Source organism: Coffea arabica, chromosome 2e (genome assembly GCF_036785885.1).
Source record: "Coffea arabica cultivar ET-39 chromosome 2e, Coffea Arabica ET-39 HiFi, whole genome shotgun sequence".
In the NCBI taxonomy this organism is placed as follows: Eukaryota; Viridiplantae; Streptophyta; class Magnoliopsida; order Gentianales; family Rubiaceae; genus Coffea; species Coffea arabica.
Window position 1 is genome coordinate 526388 of NC_092313.1, and position 23448 is coordinate 549835.

The 23448-nt window shown below is 38.6% G+C and overlaps 4 protein-coding genes and 1 long non-coding RNA gene across 7 annotated transcripts; 2 read left to right on the plus strand and 3 right to left on the minus strand.

The window, feature by feature from the left end:
• Positions 1–706: 706 nt before the first annotated feature.
• LOC113729839 (UNC93-like protein 1) lies at positions 707–2824 on the plus strand. Its single transcript, XM_027254122.2, has 2 exons — positions 707–2256; positions 2387–2824. Exons 1-2 carry the CDS (start codon positions 1061–1063, stop codon positions 2610–2612), a joined length of 1422 nt encoding a protein of 473 aa, XP_027109923.1. The 5' UTR covers positions 707–1060; the 3' UTR covers positions 2613–2824.
• A 6198-nt stretch (positions 2825–9022) lies between these two features.
• On the minus strand, positions 9023–10584 carry LOC140037159 (uncharacterized). Its single transcript, XR_011841092.1, has 3 exons — positions 10508–10584; positions 9340–9468; positions 9023–9179 (listed from the first exon to the last, which is right to left on the minus strand). It is a non-coding gene; the product is annotated as an uncharacterized lncRNA (long non-coding RNA).
• Positions 10585–13006: 2422 nt separating this feature from the next.
• Positions 13007–15197, plus strand: LOC140004334 (UNC93-like protein 1). 2 transcript variants are annotated; one of them, XM_027254126.2, is made up of 2 exons: positions 13007–14564; positions 14661–14823. In XM_027254126.2, exons 1-2 carry the CDS (start codon positions 13378–13380, stop codon positions 14698–14700), a joined length of 1227 nt encoding a protein of 408 aa, XP_027109927.2. In that variant the 5' UTR covers positions 13007–13377; the 3' UTR covers positions 14701–14823. The 2 variants fall into 2 exon arrangements, with proteins under 2 accessions (XP_027109927.2, XP_027109926.2); XM_027254125.2 differs by having other exon boundaries at positions 13017–14564; positions 14769–15197.
• Positions 15198–16253: 1056 nt separating this feature from the next.
• On the minus strand, positions 16254–17364 carry LOC113729842 (uncharacterized). 2 transcript variants are annotated; one of them, XM_027254128.2, is made up of 2 exons: positions 16932–17364; positions 16254–16685 (listed from the first exon to the last, which is right to left on the minus strand). In XM_027254128.2, the coding sequence occupies exons 1-2, from the start codon at positions 17022–17024 to the stop codon at positions 16410–16412; spliced, it is 369 nt and encodes a 122-aa protein (XP_027109929.1). In that variant the 5' UTR covers positions 17025–17364; the 3' UTR covers positions 16254–16409. The 2 variants fall into 2 exon arrangements, with proteins under 2 accessions (XP_027109929.1, XP_027109930.1); XM_027254129.2 differs by having other exon boundaries at positions 16254–16682; positions 16932–17362.
• A 489-nt stretch (positions 17365–17853) lies between these two features.
• On the minus strand, positions 17854–21697 carry LOC113729840 (uncharacterized). The gene is made up of 9 exons (XM_027254127.2): positions 21291–21697; positions 20860–21103; positions 20558–20707; positions 20020–20077; positions 19837–19929; positions 19195–19326; positions 18816–18907; positions 18468–18527; positions 17854–18373 (listed from the first exon to the last, which is right to left on the minus strand). Exons 1-9 carry the CDS (start codon positions 21533–21535, stop codon positions 18107–18109), a joined length of 1341 nt encoding a protein of 446 aa, XP_027109928.1. The 5' UTR covers positions 21536–21697; the 3' UTR covers positions 17854–18106.
• Positions 21698–23448: the final 1751 nt, after the last annotated feature.

A 23448-nucleotide genomic window follows, 5' to 3' on the forward strand; every position in this document is an offset into this window, starting at 1 on the left:
CTTAAGTAGGTAAACCTAAGTAGGGAAAGGAAAAAGGGGAATTATCTTTCCTAAGATATTTTCTTTAAAGTTTTGTTTGGATAAAGTCATGAAGATGAAGGGATCATAAAAGATTTTTTTTTTTTTTGACGTTGATACCCACCGTTGCGATAAAAAGAAAAGAGCGGCCAAACTTGACGTTTCTCTAGCTATCACTGTCTGGCTGTCCCCGTCGAGTTGAGTGAGGGCTTTGAAAAATGAATACGTCTTGCTCAGCAACTGCAAGTAACCCACAACGCCGGCCTTAAAAACGACTCTACGACACGAACAAAACGACAATTATGCATCTTTTCTGTTCTGCTCTAAAGCTTAGTGACAAATTCACCACCTAAATAAAATGTCTTCCTTCGTGTTGATGGATTCATTAAGGAAAAGAACATTCAGCAATTCATGACCATTACGATTTCAAATCAACAATTCATTCCAAAAAAAAAATTCGACTCCTACAAATAGGTATTCCTTAATAAGTACAAAATAAGAAGTAATTTGGAGCAGATTAAGCAATGGCAATAATCAACTTTAGAGCAGAGGTATCACTTTCATACTGAGATATTTTCCCAATAGGTAGAATTTTATTTAAGACAAAAAATTGTAGAGTACATATAACATATGGTCTGAATTGAATATTTGTTGAACTCACTCACTTGATTGCAGATGGTTTGTGTTTGAATTGGGAGGTGTATCTAGTCCGGACTTCGATGCTCCGTATAATATAATAATACACGTATTTGCAAAATCCAAACTTCCACTTAAATAAAATTCGTGCCCTCCTCGCTTCGCTTCTTCTTCGAACTGCTAATTCCTATCCACACCGCACTAATACTCTCTTCCAACTCCCCTACACCACCACCCCCCCCCCCCCCCGGGAGGGCGGCCCTTCTCTTCCTTTTGATTTCTGAATCCCTTTCATATATATATACACACATATACATGTATGGTCGAATCATTTCCAAGGCTCTCATTTCTTACTCATCCCTCTTCGCTGCGTAATTGAGTATATCATCATCGCATTAACTGACTCATGGATGAAGAAGAGAATGGAAAAGTCGCAGCAGCAGCATCAGCGACGACAGGCGGAGGAGGAGGAGGAGCACCAGAAATCCCCAAAAAGTCCTTGTTCAGGTACAATTCCCCCTTGGTTCAGGTGGGATTGATCGGAGTGGTGTGTTTTTGCTGTCCTGGGATGTTTAATGCCCTCTCCGGCATGGGCGGCGGAGGTCAGGTGGATCCCGCCGCTTCCAACAACGCTCTCACCGCCCTCTACACCACCTTCGCCGTCTTCGGCATCATGGGCGGCGGAATCTATAACATCTTGGGACCCCACATGACCCTCTTCGCCGGCTGTTCCACTTACGTCTTGTACGCCGGCTCCTTCCTCTACTACAATCACTACCAGCATCAGGCCTTTGTCGTCGTCGCCGGCGGCCACCTCGGTATAGGAGCCGGCCTCCTCTGGGCTGCCCAGGGTGCCATCATGACCTCCTATCCCCCCCACGGTCGCAAGGGCACTTATATCTCCATGTTCTGGAGCATCTTCAACATGGGCGGGGTGATCGGTGGCCTCATTCCCTTCGTCCTCAACTTTCACCGGACCAAGGCCGCTTCCGTCAACGACGCCACCTACATTGGGTTCATGGTCTTCATGTCTGTCGGGATGATTATTTCTCTGGGGATCTTGCATCCCAGTCGCGTAATACGCGACGACGGTTCCTCCTGCACCAACATTAAGTACTCCAGCGTCTCCACTGAGGTTGTTGAGATTCTGAAATTGTTCCTCAACTGGAAAATGCTGCTCATGGTGCCAGCCTCCTGGGCCAGTAACTTCTTCTACAGTTACCAGTTTAATAACGTGAACGGGGTTCTGTTTAATTTGAGGACTAGAGGGCTGAACAATGTTTTCTATTGGGGGGCCCAGATGATCGGATCGGTGTTCGTGGGGTACCTGATGGATTTCAGTTTCAAAAGCAGGAGAGCGAGGGGGCTGCTGGGTATTAGCGTGGTCGCTTTGCTTGGGACGGCTATTTGGGGAGGCGGACTTGCGAAGCAGCTGGGTTACTCCCGGCATCACGAACCCGAGGTCAAGCTGGATTTTAAGGATTCAGAGTTTGCAGGACCCTTTGTGTTGTATTTTAGCTATGGTTTGCTTGATGCCATGTTCCAGAGCATGGTGTATTGGGTCATTGGAGCCCTGGCGGATGATTCTGAGGTCCTCAGCAGGTAAACATTCTAAGAGTCTCGCGTGTACTGTACAGGATATAGAAAAGTAGCAGTCATACTAGTGTAACATAGCAGTAGTCTAGATACCAAAAAAGAGTGGTGGATGAATTGGTGGGAATATTGGTTTCAGGTATGCTGGTTTCTACAAAGGAGTGCAGAGTGCGGGTGCAGCAGTTTCTTGGCAAGTGGATGCACACAATGCTCCATTCTTGAGCCAACTAATTGTCAATTGGACACTCTGCACCATCAGCTACCCACTTTTAGCTGTTCTGGTTATAATGGCGGTCAAGGATGAAGACGGTGAAGATGGAGGAGGAGAGGGCAAGGGTAAATCGGTCATGCCTGCTCTTCATTGATTAAGAGACAGCTACTGCTGACTGGTATACTCTCTTCTTCTTTCTTCTTCTTCTTCAATACTTGATTTCGTTTATTGCAGACGCCACCATGTAGTCTGAGATTTAAGTTATAGTGTGTAACTTTTTTTTAATTTAAGTGTGAACAAAATGTCCAGCGTTTTGCTGCGATCAAAATTGTAGTAATTGTGTATGAAGAAACCATCTTTTTTCCATACGAGTTCTTCAGTTGGCAAATTTTGATTCCTACACTTTTGACATGATGAATTTTGATTCCTATATGTACGTGTGTGTGTGTTTTATTTGGAGCACTAGAACTAGACTAGAATGGATCACCGTGCCGGGAGTCTATCTGCATCTGCAAGAGATTATGTGTTTGGATATAAAATTTATTCCAAATAATATTTCGCTTGCATTATAAATACATTTTTCAATCCACCTTTTTATATTCCCAATCACCTTTTTATCTCACATACATCACATCATAAAAAGTGCTACAGTAATTATTTCAAATAATATTTCAAATAATATCCTATCCAAACAAATGTATAATTGCGCGAGGAAGTAAATACGGAGATTCTCTGAGTCGCTAACAAAGCTTTAGCGACAAAGATGGCAAAGCTCCATCATCGTTTGTTTATTGACAGCGTAAGCATACGCTTAATGATGTGCCAAAGTTCGAGTTCGATCAACTATTAAAAGAACCATAAATGTTACTTAAATTTGACTTGTTAATTTGTATAAATATTCAATTTTGAATTCAAGCTCAACTCATTAAACTAAATGATCTTTTGAAAATGATTTAATTATATTTTTTTAAAAATAACATTTTCCAATTCTCTCTCTCATTCTATGGATGAGATATTTATTGAACTAATTTCAATATCTACTGATAATTTTTCAAAATGAACCACAAACAACTATATACATGTTGATATCTTTTAACTTACATAACAAGCTATATATGTTTCTTATCCTCTAGCAAGCCATATATTTCTTTCCCTTTTTCTTTCATGACAACACTTAATCCTTTATTCTTTGAATTCTTAAGACTATACTACACATAGAAAAAATATTCTTAAGTCAAGTGCTAATATTATATTATTAAATGTATTTATATTTGTAGTTATTTGTTCTTATAATTATATGTGTGTTTATGAACTGTTCGAATAGTTCGCAAACAGTTCATGTTCGACTCGATTATAAAACAAGTCTAATATTGTGTTCGAATTCGATTTATTTATTAAACGATTCAATTTTTTTCAAACTCAAATATGTTCTCAAATAGTTGGATTCATTAAAAGCTCTAGATGCCTATATCTATTTAGTTTTGGGAATATTAATTAAGGAGTTGTTCTCCTTCGAGCTTCATTGTTTTTGTACAGCTCATCTATCTTTCTATTATTTAGTTAATAATAGTAACTTAACAAAGTCAGTAGAGTATTTTATTTCGTAAGAGTTGTGGTCAGGAATTTGAGTAAATTTTATACACACTGACAATGTATACACTATCACCGTTTGATTCATGATATGTGTACAAAAGTTGAATTTCAAATTCAAATTTTGTATAGTTATCATTCATCAAACGTTTAAATTTTGAATTTCAAATTCAAATTTTGTTTAGTTATCATTCATCCAACGTTTAAATTGTACAGACATGAAATTGTACGAATGGGATTGATTCATTAATTGGTTGCCAGAATCTAAACTTTAGATAGTTCGGTGGTGAAAACTAAACTGTTAATAGTTCAATGGCCAAAATTTGGTAATTTCAAAAGTTTAATGGCTATCCGGATAATTTGCTCGATCTAATAATGTGGTACTAATATTAACCCTGGAAACTATGCCTAAAAAAATTGGTGATGGGGAAAATTCTTCACGGCGTCGGAGCAAATGAAAGAAGCAATGCAGGAAAGCACATTTGAGCCCAACAAAAGCAGGTAGACGACTACAGGAACAATTCCGCCTACTCGGACTGGATTCAGTCGTTCCCAGAAGCAGCCCTCTGCCCTGGTTGTGTTTTTCCAATCCTAGAAGCCATACCTCACCTCACATAAATTTTGCTAACCATTGCTTTGGAATCCAAAGCATGCAGACAAATTTTGCCCCTCGGATTGCATCCATCAGCCTCAACCAGCTTGGGTCACGGCTTATTTCTTAGATGCCATTACTTTGTTGAGCAAATCGCTAAAAATATCACTAAATTATACACCAGTACTTGTTCAGGCCAGTAAATTTATTTGTTAGCCAAAAATGTCACTGAACTAATCAAAATGCATGTTTTGTAGCATTTCGTGTAATTTCACCGTGAAGTCAAACAGAATAGATATCACGTGATGCAAGTGTAGGGTTTGAAGGGCAAACTCGTCTTAAAATTTTGAGCGCACTAAAGAAGCCACAATGACGAACCCCTTCAACTGGGAATCTCAATTTCCTCTAACTTTCAATTGAAAGAAAAATATGCAGGATTTCTCCATTGACATCAACATTTGCAAGCGCTTGCATTGATTGGAAGGAAACCCTAGAAATTAATGTCTTGAAAACCAATCTTTGTGGGCTGAAGAAAGAGGAAGTCAAGGTAGAAGTTGAAGATAGTCAGGTGTTGTAGATTAGCAAAAAGAGGAGCCGTGAGCAAAAGGAGAAGATCGAAAATGTGGTGAATCCTTTGTTCAAGATTCGTTCGAAGCAGTCTAGAATTGAAGGAACCCTCCCACCAAAGAAGGATCTCACCAAGTTCATCAAATGGCCACTCAACGTCCGGATCTAGAGGAAGAAGAGGATCCTTAGGCAGAACAAGGCATAACTGGTGGTTATTGCTCATGATGTGGACCCAATCAAGTTAGTTGTTCGGCTTCCTACTTTGTGCAGAAAGATGGAAATTCCCTATTGTATTGTGTTTGACCTCAGTGAAGTCATGGGCTCCAAATCTCAAGCAAAAAATCTTAGAAATAGCGATTTTTCTTCTGTTCTTGATTTTTATTTATAGCTTTAGATTTTTTGCTTATAATATACACATATATATTTTTGGTAGACATTTATTTTGCACGTTTGATTATCAAAGCTTCCTGCAATAGGTAAATTTTATGTTGATTCCTGTCAAGAAAATAACACCTTAAAGGGGGGTTTGTTCCCACAGCTAAATAAGGAAAATGCCCTTCCTACTTTGGGCTTGTTCCCGCAACTAAAGACTCATTTTAGGCCCATGGCTCCAGTCAAAATGGCCCTTTCCTCCTTTTGAAGAAAGCCCTGATCTACGACCATCCTTTGCCATTCTTTTTTCCAATTCGACCGATGAACCTTGGGAGCATTCCGAGCAAGATCTATGGCTTCAGCTACGGCTAAGCGAACTACTTCTATAGAAGTGAATATGAGAGAAAATACTCTTCTTTCACAATGTGGGAGGCTGGCCTATTAGGAATAGGAAGTCCTCTCCTCTTTCTTTTGCTTTGGCCGGACCTCTTCTCATCAAGAAAGAAGGCTTGGATCCCTAAGACATGACAGGGCAGGTGAGAACAATAGAGTTGGGAGAAGGAGCTGCTATTGCTAGTGAATCCCCCTTGCTTTATGAATACCAGTTGTTTCCTTATGGCTAATGGTATCAGAGAACCATAAATGATGTTGGCCTAAAAGGCGGGGCCTGTTTGTGAAGACAAACTTCAATCAAGAAGTTGAACTCACGATTTTGCTCCTTAAAAATTAAGCCTGCAACTCACGTGTCAGTTATTCCGTTTGTCTTCACGGTGAAATTACACGGAATGCTACAAAACATGCACTTTGGTTAGTTCGGTGACATTTTTTGCTAACAAAATAGTTTAATGACCTAAACAAGTATTAGCGTATAGTTTAATGATATTTGGCGTAATTTGCTCTACTTTGTTTGTTGAGAGAATGAATTACCAGTGTATATGTCATTCATTCTCCAGAGTTTGGGATGTCGACTCTCTATTCTGCTATACATGAAAATTTACTTGCCCAAATATAGTCAGCATAAACGCCGACCCTACAAGTCCTAAAATTAGATTGCCTTGAACACAAAGAACACTACTGAATGGAGAATTGGCGGAATACTATGGCCTGTTTTATCAGAAAAAATACTACCCTGAACCTATTGCCTCCTATAATTATTTGCAGCTAACAGTCTTAGTGGTATTGGAGGTCTCGCTTCTTCTTGTTGCCCTTCGCAGTTTGCACAAAGAACTTTAAAAAAAAAAAAAACTACGATTCTACAATTTAAATTCTATACCTGACAACATTTGAGAGTGAGAAAAGAGTGAAGAGATATGAAAATTTTTCTTTTTTATATATAAAAAAACTATTGTTGGAATATCATGAAAGATTCGTCATCTTTGACTTATCTCTACCATGATTATGCATTGATTAGGTCAAGTGTTAAAACTTAAAACACAAGTATTTATGAATAAAGCAACCCAATACATTACTAGTCGATTAGTTGAGTTAATTTTGAAATTTGTTTGAATTTGGAAAGAGATAAAAAAAATGAGCCAAATCGAGGAGAGAAATAGATTAGGTGGCACTGAAAGAGGGTGCCCTCCCTCGCTTCATGCTTTGCCGGCAGGCCCATGATACGGTATACTGTACTAATATCATAGGGAGGGAGGATACAAAGATTTTTTTTCTCTCTTTTTATTACACGTCACATAAGAATGGCAATTTATTGGGATTAGCCGGCAGTGGCCAGCCGGCATCTCCTTGCTATTATATTGTGCTATCATTGGTAGTAGGACAAAGGAGATCGAATGCCATTTGGGCAATCATTACTACTCTCACTACGAGGAGATATACATATACTCGTCAACAGAATCAAAACGACAAAGGAAAGGAAGAAAAGGTTCAACTTAAACTTAGAGCTGTTAAACGAATGAGCCGCTGGTGAGCTCAGTACGGCTCGGATTATTTAAGTTCGAATTCAATTCGTTCGTTTAATTGAATGAATTAAGATTAGGATCGAATTCAAACTCGGGATAATTTTAATAAGATGAATTCGAATACAATTTTTGACTTTTTACATAAATGAGTTAGGTTCGATAATTTAATGAGCCAAATTTGAATGCCAAAATATCGGTTCATTTACAACTCTAATTTAGATTGTCACTTTTGTTTCTTTTGAGAAAGAATTTTGGAAATACTTTCTTACTGCTGTCATTTTCAATTAACTCATGTATACATTACATTGTTAAATTATTATTTCCTTGGAAAGTATAATTCAACCCAAATGAAAGTCCCACCTTCCTTCCTCATATGGAGGGTACTAGGTGGCAACACCCCACTGTGCGCGGTGGTATATACGCCCAGTTAATGTTTAGTTAGTAATATTGGCGAGAATAAAAATTAGCGTCATAAAATGGAGTTGTATTTTACAGGAATTTGAGGAAAAAATTAGTAGTACTAGAAAGAAACTGTAATTATACATGCATTGTAAATATGAAAAGTATTAAAAGCATACACAGTGACCATGAATCTTGCAAGCAACTACCACCCCAGGAAAAAGATAAACTACTTTTACCCACTAAGATTATTCTCCAGCTCAGGTGTAACAGGTACTAATATATTATTCCAACTTATTCTTCAACTTTGAATGATCTAAGCATGTTTGCACAATGTTCTCTTCAATATATTCCTTCACTGAACATACTTTAAGCATGTTTGCATAAACCACTAGAACTAAGACTTGCACAAAAATGGACAAACCAAATATCTGCATCCAATGAAAGTGGAAACAAATGAAGCAAACCTATACCCGCAAGAGAAGAGCATCAAGTAAAGCTGAGTGAGCAGGGAGAAATACTTCTTGTATATTCTTTCTATGTCCTCCACCACTCAAATAATGCCCAAGAATGCAACCTGCAAGACTTGACCTGACATGTAAAGAGAACAAAAGGCTGAATTTACAGGAGATATAATTAATTCATAAAGTAAACTATGAACCCAGCTTTAGCCACATCGGAGCCATCAGGAACAAACAAAACTAGGTTACTCATATCAGGGAACTAACACTATGGAAAAAGGCAATGATAAGAAAGATAGGAAAACAAAGAACTATTTCTACCGGAACTGCAAGGTTCAATCAGCATTTTCCCAATCTTCAAGTGGAAAAGTAGCACAACTACACGCATAGATAAGAAATCAGAACATTATAAGTTAACATCATACAAGGGACATTTTGCAGTGGAATTACGTAAGTATGCACTTTACATGCCACAAGAGAGATGTACAGTACCCTAAATCTACTGAAGTAGGCTCATATGGTCAAACATCTTCAACATTCATACTCCAATGATGTAATTGTTTGCCAATCTATTTGTTTCATCTTTAATTACTAAGACAGTTCTGATTTTCAAAAAAAGTTACAATGTTGATGAGCAGGAGAAATGCAGAGAGCTTAAGTTAGCATTTTAAGGCAAATGTATCAAATTATGACCCACACACCTCTGGCTATGATACACGTTATCTCCTTAAGCACATCTTTGTCAAATGTTCAAGATCTAACCTCAACAGAGCATCCATGAATATTACTGCCTCAGGATTTGCTTTCAAAATCAAAGATGGTGCCTAGGATACATCATATCAGAAAAAACCAGTTTAGGCCATATCAGACGAGCATTAGTACCACTCTATGATTTTATGAAATCTAAATTGGAATCAAGATTCTATAAGAAGCAAGCCATGAAGAAGTAAAACTCCTATTGAATAGAGAACTTCGAACACTCACTGTCTGACCAATTTCTGACATCAAGCAAGCAATACCAGCAATCACTTTCTCATCTCCCATATTAAGAGTTGGATGAAGAGGCACTTCCTTTAGAAATCCAATTCTGTTTAACAAAGCTTGTGGCAAACCCTATGCAACAAAGGACGAGGAATTAGGATATAATACAGAAGTTCTGATTCAGGAAACTTGATTGTTTATACTCCCAGAAAAGCTCCTAAATAAGCATGAAGAATAACTGCAATGGAATCAAAACAGTGTAGCTAAAGAATTGCAAGAACAACTCTCCCTTGTTTTGTCAGTAAGGTTGCTATGTTCCCCAATATGATAATCTCATATGGCAAAATAAACTGATAATATTTCGTACACATGATCTTAGTTTAAATGCTGCATTTTCTAGAATCATGTAACAGCTATTATATCAGTATATATTTTTGACTCTTTTTCTTTCAGCTTCACTAAAAAAGGCCTTAACCATCTTCTGACGTCTCCCTTAGTAGTGTTGGCAAGAAGGTAGCAAGAAGAAATATGTTAGTCTTCTCATGAATTTAGACAACATGGATGGATTTGTTTTGCATACAACATTCATGTAATGCACAATGGCACTCGAAGAATTAAAAAGGAGATTCCGCACAGGAATAAGATTGTTCAGCAGTTTTGCTCTACAATTCTGCATCTAACACTACTTCTGAAATTGAGTTGTTTGATGCATCTGATGCTCAAGGCTAAGCTATTCGAATAGCCCAATGAACTCTATGAAATTAAGAATCTCAAACCTGATAATACCTTTAAATGGAAGCAATACTATCTACTCAATATCTATGATCTTTTAGTGGAAACAATTATTTTGATTAGTAAAGATTTCTTTATGATGATAGACACCAGAAGGTGTATAACCACAGTTAATTCGTGAAATAACATGCCATTTAGTTCATGCAAAAATCTGCTTTTTGCCAACAATTGGATGTCATAACAACACTAGCATTACCAGAACTTATTTATCACAAAATAGAAATAATAAGTCAAGACTGCAAAGAACTAATATTTTCAACCAATACAAGAGCAAAGAAAAAAATTCATAAAATATACTGAAAAATCATATTGAAAAAGTCAAACCGGCAATAGAAGATCAAGAAACAGCAATAAAGAAATGACAAACATAAAAACTTACGTTTTGGACAGAGCATAAAAAATGCTCTGAGCTTCAGCTGTAACAGCAATCTTAAATCTTTTAGCCTCCAACTCAGCTACCCTGAAAAATGCCACTTATAAAATCAATCACAATAATCACAAAATAGTCCAAATCCACAACTTGGTCTGAAATTTAAAAAAATAGCAGAGTCACCACTACTGCAGCAGAAAAGTAATGACAAAAGACATCCATTCCAAGCACAGTTCAAACTGGATCTCCCAGTACCACGTATAACTCATATGCATAACCATCCGTGTTAAGAAGGCAGTAGTAAAGATAAAAGGCAAAACTAGGATATGATAACCATCCGAGTTAAGAAGGTAGTAGTAAAGATAAAAGGCAAAACTAGGAAATACCTGTAGCTACTTTGTGGAAACCAAAGAATAGAATATAACTTGAAAGCTGAATTTTAGGTGATCTGCAAAGATTATTGGGGGGGAAAAAAGGATCACAATCTAAAAAGCTAAATCTATCTCTTCTTGTGAATTTTCCTTGCATTTTTCCTCAATCTACCAAACAGAAATCAAAATATGACATAAAAACAAGATAAGACTATTAGCAGCAACAAAACTAAATAACTAAACAAGAAATTAAAACATTTAATCTTCAATAAAAAAGCAAAAAAGAAGAAGAAGAAGGAAGCAGAACCTTGAAGGTCTAGTTTAGCGTAAAATTAGCAAAATGGCTGGAAAATAAACTACAGAAAAATTCAAACCTTGAAAAGTTAAATCTTTTTTTCTTCTTCTCGTCGACTTTTCTTCCATTTTCCCTCAATCTATTAGAAGAAAAATGAGATCCCTATCTTTCCAATATATAGCAGAAATGAGATCGTTAACAGCAGCAAAACTAAAGTACTAAACAAGAGATCAGAAATCAGAAACTTTTCTTACAAAAATTTGAAGGTCCTATCTAGAGTAAAATTGGGAAAAAGACTGAAAAATAAATTAAAGAAAATAGCACAACTTGGAAAATTGATTCTTTTTCTCCTTCTCGTGGACTTTCAATCCATTGTCCTCAATCTATGAGAAGCAAAATGTGATTGGAAGTAACTGCAAATTCAAGAAAACAAAGAAAGAAACAAAAATTAACCAAAAAAACATCAAAATGGCTTCTTTGTTTTCTTCTTTTTGTTGATTAACAAAGAAAAGAAAAGAAGAAAGAAAAACATGTAGGTGAAATGATGGATCTGGTCATCGTTTGAGAGAGGGAGAGCGAGAGAGAAAGAGTGTCGTTTGAAGTTCGAGGGAGACCGAGATAGAGAGAGTAGATGGGAATACAAAAGGGTACGACAATCGGGCAACCACATGAAAGGCAAATGGCAAGAAAGGAGGAGAAAAAGGCACCGAAAAAAAGTAACCACTGACACATGAATTAGGAAGAAATGAAGTTGGAGAAGCAACCGCTTTGATGAGTACAATCAGGCTGACCCCGGGAAACAGAAGGACGTCCGGAGTGGGTGGATTTAGTGGAGCAGTTTGCTGACCTCCAGTGAAAAGCTCGCCAGCAAAACAGCACCAAACAAACGGAATGAAAGACGAGGGAAAAAAATTACTTGCAACGAAGCCAAACTCGCCACCAATCACCTCGCACCACGTCACCATCAAGCCAATCCCATGTCGCCACGCGGAGGACAACCACGTCCGACGTGGATCCCGGGCATTTACCCTTAGTCTTGTTCCATTACATTGTCTTACAGAAAGTAAGCATGTTTTTGCAAATAAACCTAATCCCCACAGTAACTTCAAAAGCCGACAACTTTTGAAGTCCTGCGAGGGACTTATCTATCCAAACACCCCAACCCCCCCAACCGATGTGGGATAGAAAACCCCACAGGGTGCCCTGCTACTAAGAGATAACTACCCCCCAAGCCCCTGGGAATGAGTTTTCTTGTTCCATTACATTGTCTTACAGAAAGTAAGCATGTTTTTGCAAATAAACCTAATCCCCACAGTAACTTCAAAAGCCGGCAACTTTTGAAGTCCTGCGAGGGACTTATCTACCCAAACACCCCAACCCCCCCAACCGATGTGGGATAGAAAACCCCACAGGGTGATTTACCCTTAGTCTATATGGTTAATAATTGGATGATTACGTGGTTTGTAAGTAGGGAAAGGAAAAAGGGGAATATCTTTCCTAAGATATTTTCTTTGAAGTTTTGTCTGGATAAAGCCATGAAGATGAAGGGATCATAAAAGATTTTTTTTTTTTTTTGACGTTGATACGCACCCTTGCGATAAAAAAAGAAAAGAACGGCCAAACTTGACGTTTCTCTAGCTAGAGCTAGCTATCACTGTCTGTCCTTCCTCCATTGTCCCGGTCGAGTTGAGTGAGGACTTTACAAAATGAATAGTCTTGCTCAGCAGCTGCAAGTAACCCACAACGCCCGCCTTAAAAGCGACTCTACGACACAAACAAATCGACAATTATGCATCTTTTCTGTTCTGCTCTTAAGCTTAGTGACAAATTCACCACCTAAATAAAATGTCTTCGTTCGTGTTGATGGTTTCATTAGGAAAAGAACATTCAGCAATTCATGTCATTACGATTTCAAATCAACAATTCATTCAAAACAAATTCAACTCCTACAAATAGGAATTACTTAATAAGAATTTGGAGCATATTAAGCAATGGCAATAATCAACTTTAGAGCAGAGGTATCACTTTCACGAGGAAAGTTTGTTAGCTGCAGCATACTTATAACTTATAAGACGTGATTCTCTAAAATTGTAGAGTACGTAACTTATGGTCTGAATTGAGTACCACTTATCGAATCATTTCCAAGGCTCTCATTTCTTACTCATCCCTCTTTGCTGCGTAATTGAGTGTATCATCATCGCATTAACTAACTCATGGATGAAGAAGAGAATGGAAAAGTCGCAGCAGCAGCATCAGCGACGACAGTCGGAGGAGCACCAGAAATCCCCAAAAAGTCCTTGTTCAGGTACAATTCCCCCTTGGTTCAGGTGGGATTGATCGGAGTGGTGTGTTTTTGCTGTCCTGGCATGTTTAATGCCCTCTCCGGCATGGGCGGGGGAGGTCAGGTGGATCCCACCGCTGCCAACAACGCTCTCACCGCCCTCTACACCACCTTCGCCGTCTTCGGCATCATGGGCGGCGGAATCTATAACATCTTGGGACCCCACATGACCCTCTTCGCCAGCTGTTCCACTTACGGCTTGTACGCCGGCTCCTTCCTCTACTACAATCACTACCAGCATCAGGCCTTTGCCGTCGTCGCCGGCGGCCTCCTCGGTATAGGAGCCGGCCTCCTCTGGGCTGCCCAGGGTGCCATCATGACCTCCTATCCCCCCCACGATCGCAGGGGCACCTATATCTCCATGTTCTGGTGCATCTTCAACATGGGCGGGGTGATCGGTGGCCTCCTTCCCTTCGTCCTCAACTTTCACCGGACCAAGGCCGCTTCCGTCAACGACGCCACCTACATTGGGTTCATGGTTTTCATGGCTGTCGGGATGATTATTTCTCTGGGGATCTTGCATCCCAGTCGCGTTATACGCGACGACGGTTCCTCCTGCACCAGCATCAAGTACTCCAGCGTCTCCACTGAGGTTGTTGAGATTCTGAAATTGTTCCTCAACTGGAAAATGCTGCTCATGGTGCCAGCCTCCTGGGCCAGTAACTTCTTCTACAGTTACCAGTTTAATAACGTGAACGGGGTTCTGTTTAATTTGAGGACTAGAGGGCTGAACAATGTTTTATATTGGGGGGCCGAGATGATCGGATCGGTGTTCGTGGGGTACCTGATGGATTTCAGTTTCAAAAGCAGGAGAGCGAGGGGGCTGCTGGGTATTAGCGTGGTCGCTTTGCTTGGGACGGCTATTTGGGGAGGCGGACTTGCGAAGCAGCTGGGTTACTCCCGGCATCACGAACCCGAGGTCAAGCTGGATTTTAAGGATTCAGAGTTTGCAGGGCCCTTTGTGTTGTATTTTAGCTATGGTTTGCTTGATGCCATGTTCCAGAGCATGGTGTATTGGGTCATTGGAGCCCTGGCCGATAATTCTGAGGTCCTCAGCAGGTAAACATTAGTACGAGTGTTATTACTACCTTTCATTTTACCTATCCTGTTAGTATTAAAATACTCTTTAAGAGTCTCGCGTGTACTACTGTACAGGATATGGATAAGTAGTAATACTGTAATACTACTACTGTAACATAGCAGTAGTCTAGATGCCAAAAAAGAGGAGGGTGGTGGATGAATTGGTGGGAATATTGGTTTCAGGTATGCTGGTTTCTACAGGGGAGTGCAGAGTGCGGGTGCAGCAGTTTCTTGGCAAGTGGATGCACACAATGCTCCATTCTTGAGCCAACTAATCGTCAGTTGGACACTCTGCACCATCAGCTACCCACTTTTAGCTGTTCTGGTCATAATGGCGGTCAAGGATGACGACGGTGAAGATGGAGGGGGAGAGGGCAAGGGTAAATCGGTCATGCCCGATCTTCATTGATTAAGAGACAGCTACTGGTATACTTGAGCAGCATAAAGACTCAGACTCTCTTCTTCTTTCTTCTTCTTCTTCAATACTTGATTTCGTTTATTGCAGACGCTACCATGTGGTCTGAGATTTTAAGTTATAGTGTGTAAATTTTATTTTTTTTTGCTGCGATCAAAATTGTAGTAATTGTGTATGAAGAATCCATCTTTTTTCCATACGAGTTCTTCAGTTGGCAAATTTTGATTCCTACACTTTTGGCATGATGAATTTTGATTCCTATATGTACGCGCGTGTGTGTGTGTGTGTGTTTTGTTTGGAGCACTAGAACTAGACTAGACTGGATCACCGTGCCGGGAGCCGATCTGCATGTGCAAGAGACTGTATAATTTCCCCCCTGGAATGGATTCCACTCCGGCAGATCAATAATTTTATACTCTAATCAATGTATAATTGCGTGAGGAAGTAAATATGGAGATTCTCTGAGTCGCCAACAAAGCTTTAGCGACAAAGATGGCAAAGTTCCATCATCGTTTGTTTATTGACAACGTAAGAATGATGTGCCAATTATTCTAATGATTTGTTTATAATAATATAAAATTATTAGCTAAGCATATAAATCAAATCAAATAGTACTAATTTATTATCACATCAACCAATCGTATGTCGTCATGGCTACCTACCATACAATCGTATGTATTGTCTGGTCGTCCTATTTTGCAACCTCCAAGAAAGTACGTCGCTATTACTTGTCCTTAATTTCCGTAACAAGCCATTAGTAATGAGGAGAAAGATTTCATCCCAGTCCAGATTATTATTATTATTAGTACAACAAAAAGAAAAGCCGTTCCGTTGTCACACTTTTTTGGCCTTCACAATCAGCACTACACTTTTATGTATTGTGTAAACTAAACTCAACAAAAAGCTGTTTTGTTCTCTCATTGGAAAGAACTGCAGTTGCCTGCTGCTTACAGACTCTTTGGTTGACCAAGCTGTTCTGTTCTGTTCTGTTCTTGCTTTATATATGTTTCCGGAAATTGTAACGCGGAATGTGATCACGGAAATTTTACAAAATATAAACCTTGTAGGTTAATAATGACGTTTCATTGCAAAGAAAATTTTTGAAACTAAATGTCAATGTTTAAACAGGCAGGCACCATGGTATAGTATAAATTGCCGCTAGTTGCAGGATATCTAATTACTTGTACTCCTCGTTTATCTACAGACAGATTTTGCGTGAATCATGAATGAGACGTATAAAAATAAGTGCTTAATGGGGTAAATAATTTTCTTTATTGATGATGCAGCAATTTTATTACATGAGCCCCAAGAAACTTGCAGCTAGATTTTTAACATTGCATTTCACGTCCACCCGATACAAACAAACCCTATCTGGTAATTCCTGGCACGCTAACTAGAAAGATGCGTGATCAGTTGTCCTGGGGTTTAGGGGCAGCCTCATCTTTCTTGTCTTCCTTTTCTTGTGGCTCCTCAGCCTTGTTGATCTCTTGAGCAGAAGAAGTGGCTTCTGATGATTCAGCGGCCTCGGCCTCCTTCTCCGTCTCCTTCTCCTTCTCCGTCTCCTTCTCCTCCTCCTCCTGAGAAGCAGCTTCTTCGGGCTTTGTTGATTCTGCAGCCGCTTCCTCAACTTTGGGGGCCTCAGAAAGATCTACCAGAGGCTCTTGGGTTTTTGTCTCGGTGGTCTTCTGGGGGAATGGGATCGGATGATCATACAAAAAGTAAATTTGCATGACGAATAGAAGTAGCGATCAATCAAGAAACTTTTTTTTTTTTGGGTCAAAGAATCAAGAAACTGCTGGATATATAAATGCAGACATTTTATGTATAATAACAATAATAATAAATAATGGTTTACAGGAGAAGTGGTGGTAATCAATGCAGACATATATATAACAAGCAAGTAGCAGGGACTAGGGAGGAGTAATATTTACCTCAGCCTTCTCGGTGGTGTCGATAGGTTTCTCGACCGGAGCAGGTGCCTCCTGGGTGTCCAAATCCTTGGGTTTGCTCGCACAGCCTCCCATGATTGATTTCTCGACGACGGGCAGCAAGAGGGGAAGCTAGGCGAGTTGGAGAGGGCTGAGAGAGAAATCCCAAATGCTTTTCTTCTTTATTTCTTTCTTTCTTTTTTTCCTGAAGTGAGGAGGATGCAAATGAGGAGCTTATATAGACATGGAAGGTCCTCAAAAGAAAAAAAGAAAAATTATGAATGCCCGTCAATCAAGAGCGGTGGCGCAAGAATCAGGAGGTAGAACTCAGAAAACGAGCGCTGAAACATGCAGAGCTGTAGCTTTTTTGTGGACAAAAATGTGGGCTCGATGTGTTGGTATAATTTTTTATGGTTTGAGCTCAATTTTCGGGGAAAGTGCGGAGGCTTTTTTTTTTTTTCTTACCTTCTTATTACTGATCTAGTATTTCGTTTTGATTTTATGGGACGCAGCAGAGGGTTTGTTATGTCCGTTGAAACTAAATACTGAAGAGGTCCATCGAATCGAATTTCTTATTTGTGACATTTTGCCGCAAATTTCATTTATTACCCCCCGTTGCGAAATTACAGAAAACCAACGTACAAAGAGTTTAGGATATACTAAAATATATATATATATATAAAAGGTCAAAAGGATGCTATTTTATTTTTTATTTTTTTTATTTGATATCTTTGGAGCAAGCCAAACAAAACAACACTCGAATGTCATGTTGGGTCAGTACAGGTCGAATAATTGCAAAAGCAATAATGGGGAAAGAGGAAATTAGTATCGTCTATCTGGTTTTTCTCCCATTAGAAACTGCAAAGCTATTGCAACAATTGCAGACTACAAAGCGAGAAAGATTAGAAATGAAGCAAAAACAACATTTGGCGGAATTGCAACAATTGCAAAATACCATATACGAAAAAGTTTCGAGTCATGTCAATACTCCAAGAAGTCACGTTAATAACTGCTTGTTCCTATTCTCAATTTTCATTTATCCCTAAGAAGAAAACACACCCCATAAAATATGAAACTCTGCACTTTTCTCTAATACCCTCTGTCGCCTTCACAGCTAACAAAAAGAATTTAACGGTTCGAAACCCACAACGCGTGGTAAATCCTCAAAGTGTTACCACCTAACTACGTTTCTTGGTGTTTTGCAGACTGAAAGCAGATTCACCAGAGTGGTTTTCAGCAGCCTGAGAGTTCTCATCCTTTTCCTTTCGAGGTGATTCAGGTAGAGAAGATTCCTTTGGAGATGATTCAGGTAGTGCTACAGATTCTGAAATCTCTGGAAGCTCATCAGTAGGACTCTTCTTAACAAGGTTCTTATATATGCTCATTACTTGAGCCATCATGTTGGCAGGATTAGAAGCACTTGCTGGAAGTAATAGTGTTGTCCCCTGGACAATTTTGGTAAAAAAAAAACCAAAAAAATTAGCAACTTATTTGAAGATTGCAACCTATGAATAAGGGCCAAGAATAGATATGCTATACCTCCTTTGCAATGTTACCAAACGCTTGGATATATTGCTCTGCGACTCTCAGACTTGCAGCCTGTAAATATTGGACACAGTGCAAATGTTCTAGTAAAAATTGCCAAACAGTATACCAGAAATCTTTTACATACATCACTTAATCCTATGTTTTACCAACCATATTACAAACCATCACTTATTCCTTTGAGGATTAGATGAAATCATAAGTTACGCGGCTTTCAATATCAAGGCCTCTGTCGTAAGATTCCAATGTCATCGGGAAGACAAAAAATTTGGCAAACATTTTCCCAAGTTCATATGCAATTTAAAGTTACTAGACCGGATATAAAAGCCTCCATTGCAATACCTCAACTCCTCCATGCTCCTTAAGAGATCGTGACACCATTGCAATTCCTTCTGCGGTTGCCTTTGCTTTAGCAAGAATGGCTTCAGCTTCACCTGTTTAATTAGGCCCCCCAAAATAAACATAAAAGATATCAATAAATCTTAACAAGCTTATCAAACAAAACATGCAACGACAGGTACAAATCAAGCACAGATTTTTAATTAACATCCCTCAGAATTAATTCTATAATTGATTCCACAACAACCAAGCATTCACAAGGTGAAACCTATGATTAAACCTCTGTACAGTTTTGCAAAAACTGACTATTCAACAACTGCTAGTTATGGAAGTTATGTGATTACAAGTCCATCATCAATATATATTAGAGGGGATAACTTGCCTTGAGCTCTATTAACCTGGTCCATCTTTGCCCCTTCCGAAGCAAGTATCACGGAAACCTTTGCCCCTTCTGAAGCAAGTATCACGGAACTCTTTCTCCCATCTGCAATATTTATGTTTGCCTGCCTTTCTCCTGCAACAATACTTTAATAAGTCAATATGCATTCAATATCAATTTTCTCAATGAAAATCACAATTGCGAGCACAATATTGTCCTTTCTGGCTCTCCTCTGATTCAATAATAAAAAATTTGTATAACCTGAACAGACCATTTCTAAAACCACAGTTAACAAAGTTACAGCTTAGATTGGATAATTATCGCAAGTCAATATCAATTCTAAATTGCAAAGTTATTGCAGAATCTCCAAATGAGGAAAAAGTCCATACTTCCTTAAACACAGCTAAACTAGAACGGTTAAGATTGAGAGGATAAAGGTGTCTACGGTCCAGTTCTGTTTGAGACGGTTAACTTTGTACTTAGAATTTCCCCAACTACCGATGAGTACAATCACCAAATGCGCATATGTGAAATGTAAAAGTGCACTCTTGCCAAAATTATCAACATTACACCTTACAAATCAAATTAAACACCTTGTAAAAGTAACTTGATCTCAACAGAAAGAGGGGCCAAGAACACAATTACCTTCCGACTCTAGGATTTGAGCCCTCTTCTTCCTTTCTGCCTCTGCTTGCATTTCCATAGCTGCCCTCACTCCACGAGGAGGAGATATGTCCCCTGATGAAACAAATTAAAATGCCTGGTTTAGAAGGGATTTACTGCAACCAGACTAATTTGTTTAATTATATTCAAGGAAATATTGCATACTTATTTCATAACGCAGACATTTCAAACCCCAATCCTTGGCAGCCTCATTTATGGCTATCTACAAGCGGAAACAACTGGTCAAATGAAAAGCTATAGTACTGGCAAAGGTGCAAAAGCATATACATCTCAATTTGCTACTTACATAACCTGTCTAAAATTTTAAAGCTCAAACATGGATCAATGCGAAAGCTGAAAATAACAAAAAGCACCCTAACACATGCCAACCCATGCTCTGGAGAAAAAGTAATTCATGCTTTAAGGTCTCTTTCTACTGCTTCATATAAGATCAACAATTGGACTAGAGGATCCCCCACCCATGGAATGATTTGGGAGATCAAATAGGAACCACAAAAATCAGCTTAAAGGTCTTGCACTTAGGTCAATTTTGTATGTGTTTGCGGGCTTGGCAAAATCAGCTAGCATTCAAATATCAATAATTGCATGGTTTATGCATTGACAAGACAACACAAAACATGCATGAGACTGGGAGGAGAAAGGAGGGGCTTTGTGAAAACCAAAAACAAACAATCAAACTTACCACAATCTTCTCGTTCAGAGCATCTCTCTCCTCGAAAGTCTTGTCCAGAGTGATCTTGCCAAGCTCGCTACGCATGGTTGTCTGGGCAAGTTGAAGGACAGAATATATAGGATTCTCAACTCCATAGGAGGCCAACTTAGGGTCAACAATCTGAAATTTAAACGAAAACCATAAACAACAAACCTTTAAACCAGAGGGAGGGGGAGAGTGCGTCACTCAAAATTTACAGAAAACCTTGACCAAAAATGAATCAGTAAATTAAACATGTAGTAGTTAAGAGAAGAAAAAAAGGAGGAAGAGACCTTGACGTAGAGAACACCATCAATGAGGATGCTGACATTGTCCTTGGTAATAGCAGACTGGTCGGGAACTGGAATGGCCTCTTCCTTGAGGGAATGAACGTAGGCAATTCGATCCACGAAGGGAATCAAGAAGTGGATTCCAGGAGTTAAGGTCTTGACATACTTTCCGAAACGCTCAACCACAAAGGCCTTCCTCTCAGGTACGATTCGAATTCCCCAATTGACGGGCGGCGAAATCTCAAACCTAGGTCCAGAAAACCACAGTTCCAAAGAGCAGACGAGTAAATATACTTCTTCATGAGGGGGAAATAAACCACAGTTCATAAGAGTAGAACGAGTAAATATACAACTTCATACGCAAAAAAAAAGGTAAAAACAGTTGAAAATTACTCCAACGGATACAAATCATGGGTAGCGACAAAGTTGATTACCGGGTGGCTGGGTCGCGACTGTTGCGGAAGTGGCGGACAGAGGCAACGGAGAGAGCAGGAGGAAGAGGAGAGAGTTGGCGGGGAGAGAGGTGGTTGGAGAGGAGGGAGGAGCGGTTGAGGATGGAGGGGGGAACGGTGGAGATAGCGCGGGTGGTGGCAATCGCCGGCGATTGAAGGAGGAGGGTGAGGTTTTTGAGGGGCCTCAACTGATTGACGGAACGAGAACCGGATCTCACGATATTCATCTTCCCTGACCGACGACGACGCAAAGACCACTTTGAAATTTTGTTCAGTGGTGAAATTGAAAAAATGCGGTGCACCGTAGTGGTGGTAGTTAGTAGACTGGTATTATTATAGAGTGGAGTTTGCGGGGGAAAACTGAAAAGCCCTACCAAAACCCTCCCCGGTGTGACCCTTTCTCCAAGTCACGATTTTTCATTATCCAATTCCACATGAAATCAAATCAAGTTTCAAGTTTTGGCTTTCTTCGCTTTACAATATACTAGTACTTAGGTTGCATTTGATAAAATTAAAATCTAAAAAAATTTGAATTTATTAAATTATTAAATATTAAATCTAATACATTTAAGTGTACATCATATTAGCTTATCACTTAATATTAAGAATAAAATTTAGTACCACTTAATATGTTAAGATTTGAATCCATTAAATTTAAGTATTGAATTGGATTATCAAACAAGGCATTACGCTATTGATCTACTACTACTACTCCCCATTCAATGAATATGAAAGTTAGGGTGCGTTTAATAAAATTGAAATGTGAACCCATTAAATTATTGAATTGTTAAATATTAAATCAAATATTTGAGTGTATATCATATTCAATGATAAGTGAATAAATTATTATTTATTTTTGAGAACAAGTTTTGCCCATAAAATTCAGTGGCACTTAATTAATTCATATATTCAATTTTTTGTTATCAAACACATCTGAATATATTATGATCTGAATACATTAAATTTAAGTATTGAATTGCATTATCAATCAGAGCCTTAGTCACAAAACAATCAAAAACAACGGAAGCCTAAAATAACTACTAGTATATTAGTATAAAATAAATACAAATTTTCAATTATGTAACTCATTTTTCGCACTATTTTAGAAGGGGCACTTTAGACCATGTAAATAATCCACGTTATTAAATTTAGCTCCAAAATCACCAACAAATTTTTTTTAAAATTTTACATTTTTTTTTTGTTTGGTTCACCCACAAATTCATGCACCGATTGAACCATCCCAAAGTAAAGAAGCCATGGTTATTAGGTTAAAGCCCAAAAATCTTAGCCATCAATGAAGCATTATATATACCGTTAGATCAATTTAACAAAATGAAGTCTCTGTTTGGATTGTAAGTTATTTGGGATATTTTTACTGTAGCACTTTTTGTGATGTGATGTATGTGAGATAAAAAGATATTGGGAAGATAAAAATGTGTATTGGAAATTGTAAAGATGATGTAAGCAAATAAAATTGGGGAAATATGAAGCAATCCAAACAAACTACTCTGCCAATTCTTCTTATCTTAGAAAGAAAGCTTAAGGATTTGTTGAAGAAATTTTTTTTTTTTTTTTTTAAAAAAAACTAGTACCCTACGAGTAATCATTAGTGCATCTAATTCATTATTTACGTACAAATATTCATATGTTACTGATATTGTTTAAACACTTTCTCACTGTAAGTGTTACTTTTTCTTTAAATGCTTCCGTTGATTGCCATTTCCTTCGGCCCTTTATCAGTTTTTATAGCTACGAGGAATAATAATAATAATTAATCGTGCAATTTGTTCTTTCTGGTTCCAACCCAATCCTTGATTCTCCCCAATCCTTTAGAGGTGATTAATCAATTACTAGTACGTTGGTTCGTTGTTTTGTGACATGATAAGATGTTCTTTTTCGGTCGAATCACTCTGCATTTTTTCCTTTTTCCCCTAAGAGAAGATAACAACATTTAGGACACGCTCTTATATCTACCTCTCTTTCCCAGTCTTCAATTTCAGTCCCTAAAATATAGGGCTTGCAATTTTAAGCCGTGGCGTGCGGCCTAAACTTAGGGTCTGTTTGTTTGGGCGAAAAATGTTTTTTCCACATTTTCCGTTGTTTGATTGTTAATTAATTTGAGAAAATGATTTCCAATGGA

Bases quoted from the DNA above. Each gene is read 5' to 3' on its own strand.
- LOC113729839 (XM_027254122.2), top strand. From the start codon at position 1,061: ATGGATGAAGAAGAGAATGGAAAAGTCGCAGCAGCAGCATCAGCGACG. The intron at 2,257-2,386 runs GTAAACATTCTA...TATTGGTTTCAG, and splicing joins GATTCTGAGGTCCTCAGCAG to GTATGCTGGTTTCTACAAAG.
- LOC140004334 (XM_027254125.2), top strand. From the start codon at position 13,378: ATGGATGAAGAAGAGAATGGAAAAGTCGCAGCAGCAGCATCAGCGACG. The intron at 14,565-14,768 runs GTAAACATTAGT...TATTGGTTTCAG, and splicing joins AATTCTGAGGTCCTCAGCAG to GTATGCTGGTTTCTACAGGG.
- LOC113729842 (XM_027254128.2), bottom strand. From the start codon at position 17,024: ATGGGAGGCTGTGCGAGCAAACCCAAGGATTTGGACACCCAGGAGGCA. The intron at 16,686-16,931 runs GTAAATATTACT...CCATTCCCCCAG, and splicing joins ACACCACCGAGAAGGCTGAG to AAGACCACCGAGACAAAAAC.
- LOC113729840 (XM_027254127.2), bottom strand. From the start codon at position 21,535: ATGAATATCGTGAGATCCGGTTCTCGTTCCGTCAATCAGTTGAGGCCC. The intron at 21,104-21,290 runs GTAATCAACTTT...TTCTGGACCTAG, and splicing joins AGTCGCGACCCAGCCACCCG to GTTTGAGATTTCGCCGCCCG. The intron at 20,708-20,859 runs GTCTCTTCCTCC...TTTAAATTTCAG, and splicing joins ATGGTGTTCTCTACGTCAAG to ATTGTTGACCCTAAGTTGGC.